At 34.6% G+C, this 16,309-nt stretch overlaps 1 protein-coding gene across 2 annotated transcripts in view; it reads right to left on the reverse strand.

Moving 5' to 3' along the window:
* Positions 1 to 2,181: 2,181 nt before the first annotated feature.
* Positions 2,182 to 16,309, reverse strand: part of LOC136815559 (eukaryotic translation initiation factor 4 gamma 3-like) — a 40,975-nt gene continuing 26,847 nt past the window's right edge. Inside the window, exons 7-25 of one of the 2 annotated variants that reach the window (XM_067072011.1) lie at positions 15,998 to 16,167; positions 15,156 to 15,264; positions 14,343 to 14,496; positions 13,817 to 14,054; positions 13,191 to 13,391; positions 10,455 to 10,589; positions 9,893 to 10,000; positions 9,492 to 9,632; positions 8,884 to 9,130; positions 8,556 to 8,677; positions 8,047 to 8,246; positions 7,546 to 7,834; positions 7,210 to 7,382; positions 6,811 to 7,021; positions 6,252 to 6,350; positions 5,895 to 6,020; positions 5,534 to 5,621; positions 5,089 to 5,229; positions 2,182 to 3,302 (exon numbers count right to left, since the gene is read on the reverse strand). In XM_067072011.1, the coding sequence (XP_066928112.1) occupies positions 3,103 to 3,302; positions 5,089 to 5,229; positions 5,534 to 5,621; positions 5,895 to 6,020; positions 6,252 to 6,350; positions 6,811 to 7,021; positions 7,210 to 7,382; positions 7,546 to 7,834; positions 8,047 to 8,246; positions 8,556 to 8,677; positions 8,884 to 9,130; positions 9,492 to 9,632; positions 9,893 to 10,000; positions 10,455 to 10,589; positions 13,191 to 13,391; positions 13,817 to 14,054; positions 14,343 to 14,496; positions 15,156 to 15,264; positions 15,998 to 16,167 (3,152 nt within the window). In that variant the 3' untranslated portion in view covers positions 2,182 to 3,102. Of the gene's footprint in view, positions 3,303 to 5,088; positions 5,230 to 5,533; positions 5,622 to 5,894; positions 6,021 to 6,251; positions 6,351 to 6,810; positions 7,022 to 7,209; positions 7,383 to 7,545; positions 7,835 to 8,046; positions 8,247 to 8,555; positions 8,678 to 8,883; positions 9,131 to 9,491; positions 9,633 to 9,892; positions 10,001 to 10,454; positions 10,590 to 13,190; positions 13,392 to 13,816; positions 14,055 to 14,342; positions 14,503 to 15,155; positions 15,265 to 15,997; positions 16,168 to 16,309 lie in introns of both variants that reach the window. The other variant, XM_067072010.1, reaches the window with a different exon arrangement.

Genomic DNA, 16,309 nt, shown 5'->3' on the forward strand with positions numbered 1-16,309 from the left:
TTCTAGAAAGTTCATAAAGGCCTAGTAGTTTCAGATTAGTATGATTTCATCAGAAAAAACATTTACACCAAAGCTCCTTATTGATATGTGAAGGCTACCAAAAATAGCAATGTCCTCCATCAGAACAACTTTAACATAAGGGACAAGGACAGTCAAGAAGTCTAATTTGTTGAAAATTTGCACAAAATTCTTGGAGAAAATGGTACTATGGAAGCCCATTCTATACTCCTAAATGATGGTTGAAAGATCAGCAGTTGAGAGGGTTGATTAAAATAGAACTCAAAGCACACAATAAAGTATACATATATTTGTCCAGAAAAGAACTGGCATGTTGTTTGCTTTGTTTTGGTGTTCAAAAATATGTACTAATCAGTCCTAAAAAAATACAAATTCGAATATAATGAGGGCAATGAGTCTGGTTAAATGTTACTATATTTACAAGAAAGGATTACTGAAAAAATACTACTGTATGTACTACTGATAAACTAAACTCAAAAACTAAAACTTTGCCATAAATTTACATTACGACAATTTAAAAATCTATCTTTGATAGCAACAAAGAACAAAACATGGCTCAAAATTTTAAAAACAGAGCTAGTCAGAGCTTCAATTCAGTATGTATAGAGCTTTCAAAATTTGAAAACAGACACTGCATTGGTTACTACAAGACATACTATCCACACGGTTTTTTGGATTCATGAAAAAAATAAAGTATATTTGTCAAAAAAAGGTTCTCTTTTTTTTTGGAAATCAATTCCAACAAACAACAATCAATATAACAGTTTTTTGAAAACCATCCCATGTAAACATTATCAACCAACTAAACCCACACCGCCAAAATTGTAAAAACAAGTCAATGTAATTTCTATCAGCAATTTCCCGTAAAATGTTTTTTTCCCAACATTCTGATACCAATCATGGTTGGAGGCATCATGTGTAGAGTGACTGTGTGGCATTTCATTGCTTTTAATGATCACGATACCAAACATCAACCAAACAAAACCAGTACTGAACAAAACTGACGCCAAGCCAAATCTGTTGATTAAAAAAATTTCCATGAAAATTATAATTGAAGCTTATCTCGTAAAATGCTTTTTTCAACATTCTGGAGGTGTTCAAAGTTAGAGGTATCATATGTAGAGCCAAGCAATACATGAAAAGTCATTTGCTATCCCATTTGCCATGAGATATATGAGTCAACAAATCAAACAAAAACCAACAAATCATGTCTCTTCACTTTCATGTCACATCGTGTTTATATGGGGTATCAGAAAGCCAATCCACAAGAAGAGCCATCTTCCTTTATTATGGAGTGTTCCAAAACTATTGGTAGGTTGTTTGGAAGTAAAGAAACCCACACAGTTTGTTTTATTTTGAAGATTTAACTTGAAAACAAACTGCATCTTTCCAGCAGAAACTCATGTTTCAACCTGCTACATAGCATTGGTCAGTCGGGTCTGCTACTAACATGTAATAGTTTTATTATAGCCGAGCTTGAGAATCCGTAGGCAGAACTTGTAACATGTATTATGTGTATAATTTTGTCAGTCGACTTGAATCATGATACATTACTCACATTTCACTGGATGCATTTTCGCTGTGAAATTATCCGCAAAATTTTCTGACCGCGTTCTGAGACGGAGGCTAATTGGGATGGATTATCTTTCTAATATTTCTCCGAGAAGAGCTGAGATTGACATATTATATTAGACGTACTTACGAATCTCATAGCTTCACTGTGGTATGAAAATCTTCTGGTGGCACGTCGGATTTGTTGAGGTCCAAGTTTAAAATTTCCTGGTGTCAATATTCAATTTCTTATATAGCATCTTTTTCGCAATTTAAAACGTCATAACGACGTATAATAAGTAATTGACTAGATAAGTTTGAATCTCGGAGGAGAACTTAAGTCTCAATTGGGAATCGGGAAGTGTGTTTTGATGAGAAATAAAATTAAAATGCTATGAAAAATCACTTTAACCATTATGGTGGAAGGCTTGAACATGAGAAATCGGGAAAAAATCAGGCAGTTGCTAATCCAGTGTTTATAATAATTCCATGATTTGGGAAACCTAAATTCTATCTGCACGGTAAGGATCTGATTTTGTCTGTATAAACGGTAGTTTTTAAGAGTGAAATATACGGAAAATCAAGAAATAAAAATAGTAACAGAATCAAGTGTAAATGGTACTGCATTATGTATTCACGCATAGATAGATTAACCGTATGGGGCCGCAACAGCACGCAGCAAATACGTGATTTTTGTGAATCGTTCATCGAGATGAAAATATTATAAAAATACAATATCCCATTGGTTGTTTTCATGAGCAAAAATGATAATAATGATACCATAAATATACTATGGTTCTCATGAAAAGAAACCTATATTTAAATAAAATATGTTATGTAGTCTGACTATTCAAAGGCATGAATGATAGGTCTGCAACTATGAGCAAGACGACTAAATTAAACTCATTTTGCAAGGAGCATTGCGATAATTCGGAACTTTTCTAAGACCTTCACTACTGATGATAGTTTATCAAATTAATTTAAACTTTTCTAAAAAATTTTGCATGCGAAAAATAAATTTAAAAAACTGAAATCTTTTTTGTAAGCTATTGTAAACGGAACAAGAAAACGAACAAAAAAGGAGCAAAATTCTGACAAGGAAAAACACGAGCACAAAAAAATAAACAAATAAACAAAAAGGCACAGAAAAGATACGATATGTCCGATTCGTCGAAAAGAAGAAAGGTACTGGACAACTGGCTGAAATCTCATAATAATTAATACTGTATTTACAATAGAAAAAATTGCAAAGGGTTTGTCTATGACACCTTGAAGTATCATCATCATAAATCATTTCCAAATGGACAGGAAAACTTCGTGTTGGTAGACCAACGGAGAAACGGTAGAATAGCAAACAGCAAACAGCCATTAATGATCAATTCCTAACTACACAATATTCAATAAAAATATTAAATTTATTAAAGAATTTTTTTGTTCAAATAAAAGCATGTGAAAATAATTTCTTGTAAAACTTTCCTAGACGTCCAAGTAGTCAAAAGCACAAAACAAACAAATGTTATCTCCAGAAAATGATCAGTTCGTTACGGGAGCAGCAGATTCTTCATCATTCTGCTCCTCTTCAGCTTTTTTCAACCAATGCAAGAAATCCTTCACTTCACTTAATGCTACCCCTTTTCCATCAGGCAATTCTTTACTAATTTGCCAACTGTCAAATGTCTCTTCCGATATTAGGTCTGCGTCATAAAACTCCTCGAAAAACGCCGATAATAATCCTGCAAGTAAAGGAAGAGAAGACATTTAACATACAGTTGACGCTCTCTAATTCAACGTTCTACTATTCGATAGGCTCCCTTATTCGATGAAATTTAAACTCCCCGTCAACAAGAAACTCTCATAAACGACGCTCCCTTATTCGATGAAAATCCGATTCCCCTTGAAGATCGAATTAGAGAGCGTCAACTGTACATCCATATAGTACGTACACAAATTTTTTCCAAATATTGGATATCCCTCCCCTTGTACACAGAAAACAATAGAAAATGACGTCATACAAACAATAGACGTACGCTTTTGCTAAATCTCCCACTCTCCCCTTCACTGCGTACTATGTGGATGGTCCCTAATTGTCACGGGACCGTTTTTTAACACGTGATTATAAATAATGCTTTCAAAACAAACAAGCAACATGCTGAATGGACCTACCTGATGATGAAACTTAGATAGCAATAAGGAGAAAAACAATCATTAAGAAAATATAGCGCTTAGCGAAAATGCATTAAATGTCATCATTGATTGTTGATGGAGGGGGGGAGGATTTAGGGAAAAAAGAAATAGAAAGTTCCGGTTGCAAAATTGCAAAAGTTTTATTGACATTTGAATCATGCTTGATGGTGGCATTGTTATCAATAATTTTTTTAAGTGAAAAAACAAAGAAATGTATGGAAAAAGCAATTCCAATCTGTAAAAACGGCGATTTCCGGCACATTTTCGGCATTTTCGGCCGAAAAAATTTTTTCTCAAAAATCGGACTCGGCCATGTTTTGGGCATTGTTATTAGGCATCTTTGAGCAAAAAATCAGAAAAAACTAATGATAAAATCTCAAGAAAATGCCAAATAAACAGTTTTTCCGGCATATTTCCGGTATTTTCGGCCGGAAAAAATTTTTTCTCAAAAATCGGACACGGCCATGTTTTGGGCATTGTTAATACGCATCTTTGAGCAAAAAATCAAAAAAAACTAATGATAAAATCTCGAGAAAATGCTAAAAAACCTGTTTTTCCGGCATATTTCCGGCATTTTCGGCCGGAAAAATTTATTTTCCAAAATAGGGCTCCGTCACATTTTAGGTATTATCATTTTGCATCAGTGTGCAAAATTTCATAAAAAAATTTAAAGTACAGCTCGAGAAAATCAAGAAATACCGTTTTTCCGGCGAAAATGGGCTGCACCGGCGATTTTTAGAAAGTTCCGGCTTCAAAACCCAGCTCTATTGACGATTGAACCATGCTTCATGGTGGGCATTGCTATTAATAATGTTTTTGTGTGAAAAAACAACGAAATATAAGGAAAAAGTCCGATGAAAATCTGCAAAAATGGCGATTTCCGGCATATTTCCGGCATTTTCGATCGGAAAAAATTTTTTCTCAAAAATCGGACTCGGCCAAGTTTTGGGCATTGCTAATACGCATCTTTGTGCAAAAAATCAGAAAAAACTAATGATGAAATCTTGAGAAAATGCCAAAAAACCGGTTTTTCCGGCATATTTCCGGCATTTTCGGCCGGAAATAAATTTTTTTCGAAAATCGGGCTCCGTCACATTTTGGGCAATACCATTTTGCATCATTGTGCCAAAAATCAAAAAAAACTAATGAGCCAATCCTGAGAAAAGCTGGTAACAGACGGACGAACGAACAGACGAACGAACGAACGGACGGACATCGGTTAATTTATAGGACCTCTACCCCACCGGGGTAGGTCCAAAAAAGGTCGATTTGAAACCGATAAAGAATGTCAAAAAATAATGTGATAGCAGTATATACTGTTTGTAAGGTAGTTACCTCTAGGATGGTTCAAGTCCGTTGCCAAACTTTGCAGGGCAAAAGCTGCGTGTAATTCCGAGATTTTGTTTCCATCAATGTACTTGAGTAAGATACGCTTTTTACCAGATAACGCCTCCTTATTGCACTTACATTCAGATCCTGTGAAAGACGATAGAAATAAAATAATCTAAATATTTCTGCATCAAGAATCAGTATCACATAGGATACAACCAAAGTATTGATCCACTCACAGACCTTCAGCTTTACAAGAATCTCTGATTCATTCTCTAATTCGTGGTCAGGTGTATTATCTCAAATCTACGATGTCATCTTTGTTGTCTTAATGCTTGCATTTAAACCAGTTTAAACTCATATATACTAACAGCCCATTTGAATCTAACAATACATTGAGGCACTGTTAACAGAAGAGACTAAATCATGATAATCATCTCGTCATACATACCTTCATCAGTAAGAGAAGACCTGCAAACAGCATCTGTCAAGGTACAAATGAACTCTGGAGTTGCACGTTCTTTGGACGGGATTTTTTCCTAAACAAAGTAATTACAAAATAAAATAGCAACACGGCAAATACATTTCTATATAGTATCGTACGACTGATACTGGCATTAGACTGTACTACATTCAAAATGTGTCTTTATCACTAAAAGCATAAATCTATTGATTTTCCGAATCGAATGGTCTGACCATATGCTTATTAAAAATATTAATCAATATGAACATGAGATGATAGTGACCATGTTCATACTGTCGCTACAAGAAGTTCCAGCTCGAAAGAAAAGGTGGGGGTATTAATTACATACATCAATAAAGGCGATAACTTTGTCTTCATTGTTCTTTGTGTTCAACATTAGAAGTAATTCTTGTTGGATTTGACTTGCATGACTTGTTGAAGACGACGAGGATGTTTTCATCAAATATTGCAATTTCTAAAACATAATTAAATTTTACATCGCTGTGAACCAAATTATAGTGCAAAGCCCAGGCGGTTCAAAGGAAAACTTCAGCCAAGAACCAAGAATGAAGAATCAAGGCTTGATTCAGGGTAATAGTGCACTTTTGAAGTGAACGCTTTCCTTTGATATGATATATTTATATGTCTGTAACACACGAAACACACGAGTAACAGAAATATTCAAAATATAAAAATAAAAACATACGTGGTCTTGAACAAATTCATCGATATTTCTGCCAGACTCTAATAATGAGCTCCAAGACAAACCAGATTCTTTCCAGATTCCAGCAATCGTTTGCTCGTCCTGAAACAGAAATTAAAGACAAAATCAATGGAATGCATTATCTGGCACCCAGATGGAGAAATTTTCATCCGACACGCTATAAAGCTCTGAAGGTCGGGAAAATTTTCAACATCTGGAAGGTTTACATTACGTAATTTTGCGAGACCGCGTCAAGAATTTTGCAGCGGGAGGTCTGGTAACCCAGCCCTCGTTTTCAGGGATTGGCGGGTCAAACCGAAATATTTATAGGTTTACGCCCAAGGGCTGTTGAGCCCGACTGAGGGTGCGGCACATCAAAGGCCGACTATCATTCCTCTCCGATAGAAAATTGGGCCGCTCCTTTAGAGCTTTAGCGTGGGCGGGCCGCCAATCCATCATCGGAATATCAGATAATGGAATGCAATGCAACCTAGATAACTGGTGATTAACTTATTGAGCAACTCGTTTCAAATTAAAGAAAAAGGAGAATCTATCAAATTACCGCAATTTCTTTACAACCAGTATTCAAAGCTTCAGCAAGAATAACACCAGCTTTGCTGTTATAGACCAGAGGTTCCAGCAATTTCTTCATCTCTTGAAGGGGTAAAACAGAAGGTTCAGCGATCATAGGGCCAAGAATTTCACCCATATAAGCATAAAATCGTGGAATATCGACAGCCATATCAGGTGCTATTTCAATAACTGAACTCATTCTAAAGTTAGAAAAATAATAAGTAACTAGCTTTGGTTCTATTATCCATGTGGGCATTCTGCAGCGCTGGTATATTTCCTTATGTAGAAACAGATAGTGATGACCACTCAGTTGGTAATCAAAGGAGGGACAAACATCAAGAACGAAAGTAAAATGTAACTGCGTGAAGGTAATTCAGATAAGGCTTACCCTTTCTGAAATTCGGCGAATTTGATGAGGTTGTCCTTAACCATTCTACAGAAGAGTTTTCCAGCATTGACTCTGTTTTGCGGTTTCATTTCAGATGCAATAACAATAGCCTCTTCGACAAAAGCCCAGTGAAGGTGCGGAGCATCCAATTCCTTGAGGCACAACATTGCTTCCTGATTACATAAGAGAGAACAAAAACTAAATTAGAATGACTAATAGCGACCTGTAGTTTGTATAGATCAAAACAATTTTTTGGATAAACCTCGCGTTAAAAGAATGTGATCTGCGTTGCTAGAGGTTCACTTGTCTACAGTTATTTATAAACTACTAGTATACCTTGTAATCGAGAACACCAAAGAATTCCTCGATAGTCGATTTGGTTTTCTTCCTCATCTTATCTTCATCAACTGCAGGTGGCGAAGTTGGTGAGAGAGAAGCTTCAACAGGTGTTTGTGATCCTGAGACAGGGCTATTGATAGCAGAATCGCCAGCTCTACTCGGTGATTGGTTGCGGCTGTTGCTACCTGAAGTCAAGTCCCGAACAGCACGTAAAGCAGCGTTTCTTTCGTCACCTCGTCTACCGGTTCCTTGGCTAGTCTTTCTCATTCCAGAGTTCGGCCTAGAACTGAAAAAATGAATTGTAGTCGTTTTTGAAAGAAGTTCACGCAGCCTAGATTTGAATTATATAGAATTAAAAGTCAGCATGAATATCCGTTTTTGGATAGTAATACATAGTTGAGTGATGGTATGGAAAACAGATTAAATCTACGTGACCATTGACAAAGCAGATGAAGTTGTAAAAGACTTTAAAACAAACAAAGTACAATTGAGGCTTACCCTCCTCGTCTGTTATCCAAAGGTGCTGGAGTGTCTGATGAACCAGAAAGTAAATCGAATCGGTTTCCTTTTTGTTCAATTTCGTTTGTAGGTGTGTTCGATCCAGAACCTGATCGGCTTGACGACCCACCACTGGCTCCTTTAGACCAAGCTCCTGGTCGGCCGCCAGGTCCCAAGGAAATATCACTCGAATCATTTTTCTAAATAAAGAAGAAACAATTTCAACAAGTCTTATCAATGAGAGATATCAATGTGATACATATGATATAAATGTGCAAGTTGTCTGCAGACATGTCCCTGATAAAAACACCATTTACCTGTTGGTTTGCGCTTGTTAGATAGGAAACGACAAACCCAACGATACCTGCCATCTTCTGCTATTTTCTTTCAATTCGAAGGAATAAAACCGTACATACGTTAAATTCAAAAACACAATGCAACAACTTCAACTTTCAATGCAAGGTGTTCAAAATATTCATAACAATCTGTAACAATTTGTAATTTTTAACCTTTTGAATTTTGAATTTGCTAGCATCAACTGTTGGTCCGAAACCTCTTGTGGCTTTTGAAGGTACATTAGTCCACCCATCAGCGGAGGTAGGATTGCGCACAGATGGGCTGTCACGTCCTCCTGGAATATAGATTGAATCAAGATAGAAGAGGTTTGATGACTAGTTGAGATCGTGGAAAAAGTCAAACAGGAAATTCAGCGCAACTAATTACTGTACAAATGTAATCAAAATTCCCTGAGAATACCGGCAGTAAAAAGTTGACAGAAATATTGCATGTTTTCGGTGGAAGGCTATGGCATCAGAACTGATTGAAACAGATACGTACCAACACGGCCGCGTGGTTCTCTTGGTTTCAATTTTTCTTGTTGTCTATACATTTCTTCTTCTTTGGCTTTTTGTTGTGCTTCACGGGCAATTTGATCAATAGTTTTTGGATTTCCTTCATCTCTTCGTGGTACCCAGTGGTTCGCCCTGAGATCGATGACATCTTTCAATGCGAATTTTATCCTAGATGAGATCTTTTTCTTTTCGATGATTTTCTCTATTTGTTGGAAGTATTGGTCCATACGTGGCTGAAAAGGTAAAAAAAAAAAGAACGATCAATATTTCTATTCACATTTTAATTTAGTGCCTTAAGGGAAGAAATTTTAGCGGAACATATTTTCGCGGTTTTTTGATAAATCCGCGAAATATATGATAAATATCTGGTATAAGATTTCATTATGAAAGTGACAAAATGATAAGGGAAGGAATTAATGTGTTATATGTGCAAAAGTGGAGTAATGTGAATATTCTACGAGCGTCAAAATGTTCCATGCTATGATGCCAAAAAGTATAAAGCGATCTAAGAGATTTTTGAACAAGTATTACAATAGATGCATAAAATTAAAACCAGGAAGGCTCCAAAATGGAAAAAAAATTAAATATATTTACCTTAGCTTCTTCGTGATCAAGTTGTTTTCCAACAGTACTAAGTAATTTACAAAGACATTCTAAATGGTCCTCCATTGAATCAGGTTTAGAAACTCTGATCAGTTTCAAAATACATTCGTGCATGATTTTCTCAGAAATCATCTAAAAGGAAAGAGGGAATAATATTTTCTCAACCATTAAGGTGCAATTTTAAGACTTTAAAGCCTCCAGGATGCTCAAGGTTTTTAGACAAAATATCAGGGCGAGATTTAGCTAAACGAAATAAGAGTTAAGTGTTGTACCAGAAAGCTACTACCACTTCAGATATTTCACTTGGAGTTCAAAACAGATACGAGTAGGTTGAGTAACATCCATTTTCCGCTTCTCCTCCTTACTTACTTTTTCGGCTGAAACTTTCTTACCTTGAGTTTAAATAATTCACCAATAAAACGAATGTTTCCAAGAGTACGTCTACGATTTATCATTTCTTTATAATCTAATTCTTCTTTCCATTCTTTCATTTCTTTTTCCTAGTTATGTAATTAAAATACCATCATCAGTTACAAGCAAAACAAGCATTTAGTAGTAGATAATCGAGTTCAAAATTATTATGAAAAATTATCAAATTTGTTTTATGGCGACACACACACAAAAAAAAGAGAAGAATGATAATAATAAAAAAAAAGAATTATATTGCCAGGAAAATTTTCAGTTTTATACATCATCTGTCTAAATTTGAATTGAAAAAGGAAATTCTCGGATACCACTAGTAGCTTTATTTGAAATCAAATGTAAGCAAATAGTATTGACGGGATCCTCGTCCAATAGAATTGGCAATTTGCTGCTTTTCAAGATAAATAAGTTTATTTTTGTATTAAAGAACATTCACAATTTTTTTATTATGACAAAGATTTTATTTGGTATGGACTTTTCTAAAAAAAAATTTTCTTCAAAAGTTTTATTACCCCCTCTGGATGAACTTACGGTATCGAATGTTTTGCTTCTGTCTTGTTCCATCTGTATATCGTCTTGTTTTTCTTTTTCAAATTCTTTTTGACATTTATTGAGAAGAATCTTTCGGAAATTTGTGTTGGATTTGTCACCAGGAACGGATTTGAACTAGTGTAAAGTGAGGATAAGAAATAAATTCAGAAATAGGTATGATTAAAGTGGAAAAAAGTGCTGATATAATTCTCTTAGTAATGGCATTTGAAAATACAGTTATCAAACCTTGCATGTAAAAATCCTTAATTGAAAGAGCTCCCTTAGATGGTGGAAGGGAAGGATCGAACTTGAATAGTATATCTTGAATCAGCTTGAACATATTTTAAAGAATAGATCATAATAAAGGCAACGTTTTTTAATTTCGCTTAGCGAAAGTATTACGATAGCCTTTCTGCGGCGGCGGCGGTGTCATCGGAAAAAAAATTAGAAAACGAAAGTACTCGATACGGTGGACGAACTTACTAAATTTAACTTACACTTTACACGTTCGTTTAGCCACGGACGATTTTCGCGCGTTTTTATAGTGGTCTGATAACTGAGGAGATAATAAATTACATCAAGGCTTTTTGACGACTGTATTATTAGCTCCACAGTTTGGAGCGTGCGGCTCCATAACTTTCTACATTTTTGTAAACATTCATCGTGAAAACTTTTTAATCATTAAAAATGGCTGCTTTTGATATTTTGTAGAGTATTTAAAGAGGTTTATTATTCGTTTACTACTAAGTATTTTATGTTTGTGTAGCTACTGAATGCACCAATAAATTGATAATGCTCAGTAGAATAAAAAGAGTTACTTTTTCACAACAACAACATAAAACCCTGCCTCTTCTTCACTAAAACTACAAACAGCGCAGGTATGATCTTATTTTCCTTTTTTCACCAGATAGTAATGTGTTAATAGTGAAACCACTTGTGACAAACAGTCAGTTTTAGGAAGTATTTTTTAGAAATCAAGTTAATTGAAATTCAGCGATCATTTTCGTAATCGAACTGTCATATTGGTGTCCGATGAAGTTTGATTGGTGTTCGATGGGTTTGGTAAGTGAGTTTTTCTAGCTTTTCCTCCCCAATAGGATGATAGATATTAGCCTGCTCTTTATGGCTTAGCGTGGGCGTCTGCTAATCAATCGTCGGAATGTAAAAAGAATTAGCAACAAGGTAACAAATCAAACTAATCGAGCTGCAATTAAACTTCACTGATCTTGATACACCTTTTGCTAATCTGGATTTTCATTTTGATATATAAAAAACTCCAGTGGTACCGTTGTTTTGTATAAGATTCCCATTTCGGTACTAAGATTCTTGTTGCTTTTCTGGAATCTTTCCCCTATATATTTTTCACGGGATAACCAGCAAGAGATTGGGGAGGGTTTGTTTAATGGGATGCAGTTTAAATAGTTACCGTCAACTGCTCTAACTTAGGACTATCTGACAAAACATGGTACAGCAATTTAGCCACCATTTCACCAAACCTCCAAAGTCATTTGATTTGAGTTAAGGAACTGCGTATTAAAAAATACAGGATTTCTCTTTCGATTTTACAGTAAGTGAAAATACAGACCAGATATGCAACAGTCCCATGTTTCGACCAATCGTCCCAAGTTAGAGCAGTTGACGGTACAAAGGAGTCATTGTTGTGATTTGCTTGAAGGGCCATTAATCGATTACGTATAATATTGATTCTTTTACTGTTTTTAGCACGTATATACTACTTTCACTTGTGTGTACACATTTATTTTATGATTTTGTAAGGTTTACAGTCAACCTAGAAATAGTTAAATAAATAATCTTAAAGGTCTATTACATCATCAGAAGAATAAATGTATTACTTTATAAGTGATGTTTAAGTCAATTTGTATCTGGTGGGAAAATTTGAGTGACAGTGGTAAATAAATCTCGACCAAAGTCTGTATCCTTAAGTTACAAGCTTTTCTTAATATATTTTCATACAGTATGGATTATTGCATTGAGATTTTGGAAATTTTTGGCAAAAATAGCCAAATTTTAATCTCAAGTAGTATCATTTCTTTAAAGCTTATAAAGTTGGCTAGTTTTTACCCTGCCATTTTCTAGTCCAGAAGCTGGAGCTCAACAACTCAACTGTTTTTTGCCTATGATTTTGATGGTGGTGCGCCATCATTCATATCAAAAAGTGAAGATAGTATACTTTGGAACAGATTTTTCTGACAAGCCATTTTCTCAATTTTAGAAAATTCTACTGTTTATAGAAAGAAGTTGATATAAACTTTGCCCAAGTGAAGCACAAAATGAAGTTTCTGGCATCAAAGAATGAAAAGTTCTTTTTTTCTTCTTCATTTTCAAAGAATTTTAAAATTCATTTTCTCAAGTTTATTACAGTTCTCTGAATTATTCTTCTGAATTGAAAATTTTTTTTACGCTTATATATAAAAAGGAATTTTTTAGTCGCATTTTTTTAGGAATCTTTTTGTTCTTAATGGATTGAGATTTTTCATAAGAAAACAGGGTATTTACGACCTGTAATACAATGTGTATTTTTTGTGTAACGCTTCATTCAAAATATATAATGCTGATCGTTTATGTTCAAATATTATGCGAAATTTTCGACTTTAAGTCGTCTTGTTTTAATTAAAGTAACCATCAGACAGCGAGTCTTTTTCCTTGAGAAACAAAGACAAATTTTGTCATCATTTAGTTTCTAGAAAATAAATTTTATGGATATGTTCAACTCACAGCATCAGTTAAGACTCTGCACATGTTGGCATAAGCAACACTAAATCCAGGTTCACTGATGGCTTTCTCAAAGATAAGATCAATAGCCATTTGTAGCTTGGACACTGAATCGATTTTCAAATTGGTCATTTTGTCGACAAGCTCTTTGAACTTCTGCGGGGTTAATTTATTCAAAATGGCACGGACGTTACGTTCCAATTCCTAAAAAATAAAAAAGTCAGCTAATTTAAGTCAGAATTAATAAAATCATTTAAACTAGACAAGTCTCCTCCTATCTCTGAATGCTGGTTAAAAATATTTGCCACCCTTATAAGGTTATCTTACAGTTTCCTCCTTTCTAAATAAGACTTTACAACAGACAGACAGACAGACGGGAACCTATCTTTGCAAAGGCACAAAGATTTTGACTTTAAAAAATTATACAAATTATACAATATTATTGTAGAGCTCAAGAGTGTATCGAAAATTTTTAGGTACGATTCTCTTTTTTAAATGCACGCTAAAGAGCAGATTGCCAGTTAACAAAATTTGAGAAATTTTCTGAAAAATAATTTCAATTTGATTATCCTAAAAGTGACCAGCCTTTATAATCAATATACATAAAGAATATCATTGTAAACACTGACCTTCATAACTTTCAATTCTTCAGGTAAGTCTTTGTCTTGGTCACTAGGTCGGACCCAAGCATTTTCTGATCGCTTTAATTCCAGTTTTTCAAATTGTGGCAATTGAATGATCTTTTGAGGTTTTCCTCCCATTGATGGTGGACCTCTTCTGTCACTCTTTGATGAACGACCACCACCAGAGGATCGACCTCCACTGGATTGTCGCATAAAGTTTGGCATAAAATCATTGTTAGTAAACCTGAAAATAAATTTTAACTCAATTAACCAACATTTAGGTTGACAATGGTCTAAAAAAATAATCAAACTATAAAATATTTTAACTAATTGTTGGTAGTTAAAGACAGTGTACAAAGCACAATCCGAAAATATTCATTCTATACTTAAAAATTCCAAGAAAGCAGAAATGAGAACAAGATGGAGACGATATCTCGTAAAAGCACCGTTTACATCATTCAGGCATTCAAGACAATGTAACTGCTAAAAAACATAGGCTTGTAGGATTCATTCTAAACATGAAAAAAAATACCTTTGACCAGGAACTAAAGGTTTCGTTGGTTGATGAGCAGTATCAAGAACGATATCAATGTTTGGTAAGTTGGCTGGTTTTGAGGTGCAAATTGGGTTGAATTGGAATTTCAGTAAGAAATCTCGATCGTATTGTAACTTTTCTTCGTCTTCGTCTTCGCCTAAAAATGATTGCAAATTTGGACTTTGTAAATTTAGTACTTAGCTATTACAAACATAATAGAATCATTGTACAGATTTTAAATTATTTTTAATTCTGAAAGGATGCTGGAGGGATTTAGTCAAAAGTCAGAGAAGATAATTATTGTTCGAAATCCCTTGAAACCGCAATAAGATGGGACACAGGGACAAATACTAGATGTCTGCTTTCCTTTGAAAAAGGAATAAGGAATTGGTTTCGAGTAAAAATGACCTATTTGAGGCTGAGGTTCTTATTTTTCTTAAGTTGCCCTTGTACAATAGATGTAACTGATTAGCACGAGATTCCGGAGATTTAAAGGTTGCTCAAAGGTCATTAAATTATGCAATGTTTTTTCAAACTTTACAAATAACATAAGAAAAGGTTAAACCTTTGTTACCTTTTCTTTTCAGAAGCTTTTCCTTTGAAGCCAAACGATAGAAAAAATTTAAAACACTTTTTTACCCCTCCCTTGATAAATTATAACAACGACCTCATGTCTATTTCCAAGTAGGAAGTAGATCCTTCATTTTGCAATGTCAAGTGTTTTGTACATTACTTTTCAATGAGTTTCAATGGGTTTAATACAAAAACACTAAAATTAAGCACGACATTTTCTTTTAAACTCCAACATACCTTCGGTGGAAACGATGGTGGTTTTTTCAACTCTTGGTTGTTGAGGTTTAATAGCTTCTGGTTCTTCACTGTCTTCATTACGAATCACCTCTTTTTCGATCGTCTTCTCCTGTAAAAAAGATTATATTTAGTGTTTATAAATATGTTTAATCTCTTTGGCCATCCAACCAACCCACCTTAGGGTTGGGTGATGGTAAACTAACATTTTACATCCAGCCTTTATGAGTACCATATCCATATAAAAGAAAATCACATCAGACAGCGAGTCTTTTTCCTTGAAAAACAAAGACAAAAATTGTCATCATTTGCTCAAAATTAAAACATTTAAAACACTTTTTTACCCCTCCCTTGATAAATTATAACAACGACCTCATGTCTATTTCCAAGTAGGAAGTAGATCCTTCATTTTGCAATGTCAAGTGTTTTTAAAACAAAATATTTACATCTCAATCTTAAGTTATCTAAATGTCCTTAATTCCACTCGAGCTTTTCTTTAAATTAAAGTTTTCCAATGGCTTTAAAGTCCCTACAAGAGTGAGCAATATTAAACATTTTTCATACCAATGCCCTGAAAACCCCACTCTCATAGTGACATTCATTCGGAATTTTCACTATATATACTATATAAGTATATTTCTCATTCAAAATCAGATCATCATTCATAAAGATCTCGGACAGACATCAAGTCAACCATATCAACATAAAAAGCTGAAGGATTTGCAAATCCCAAACCATCAGACAGAGAGTCTTTTTCCTTGAGAAACAAAGAAAAAAATTGTCATCATTTCGCTTGATAATGTAGAAACAGTTATCCATCTTAATGGAAATAGTGGTGTAAGTACCTTATCTTCCCATGTAGGGTCTTCTTTGGGTTGCTGAGGTGCTGGTGGCTCAACCACAGGCTGCGGATCTTCTTTCTTTGGAGCATCAGTGAAAGCGCTGAGAATATCAGTGCTATCTTGTTTTGCATCCAATTCTTTTAGCCTCTTCTTGTTGCTCTTCTTCTTGGCCACTGTATGGTAGAAATTCAGAGTTTATCATTACGAAAGTCTTAAATCTATATGAAACATTACCTTTTAAAATAGCTTTGCTTTAGGGCATCTGAGTTATTCCTAGGATAGAGAAGTCTTAAATAGAATACTTGAATTATTAAG

Source organism: Clytia hemisphaerica, unplaced genomic scaffold, assembly GCF_902728285.1.
Source record: "Clytia hemisphaerica strain Z4C2 unplaced genomic scaffold, Clytia hemisphaerica genome assembly, whole genome shotgun sequence".
Lineage (NCBI taxonomy): Eukaryota > Metazoa > Cnidaria > Hydrozoa > Leptothecata > Clytiidae > Clytia > Clytia hemisphaerica.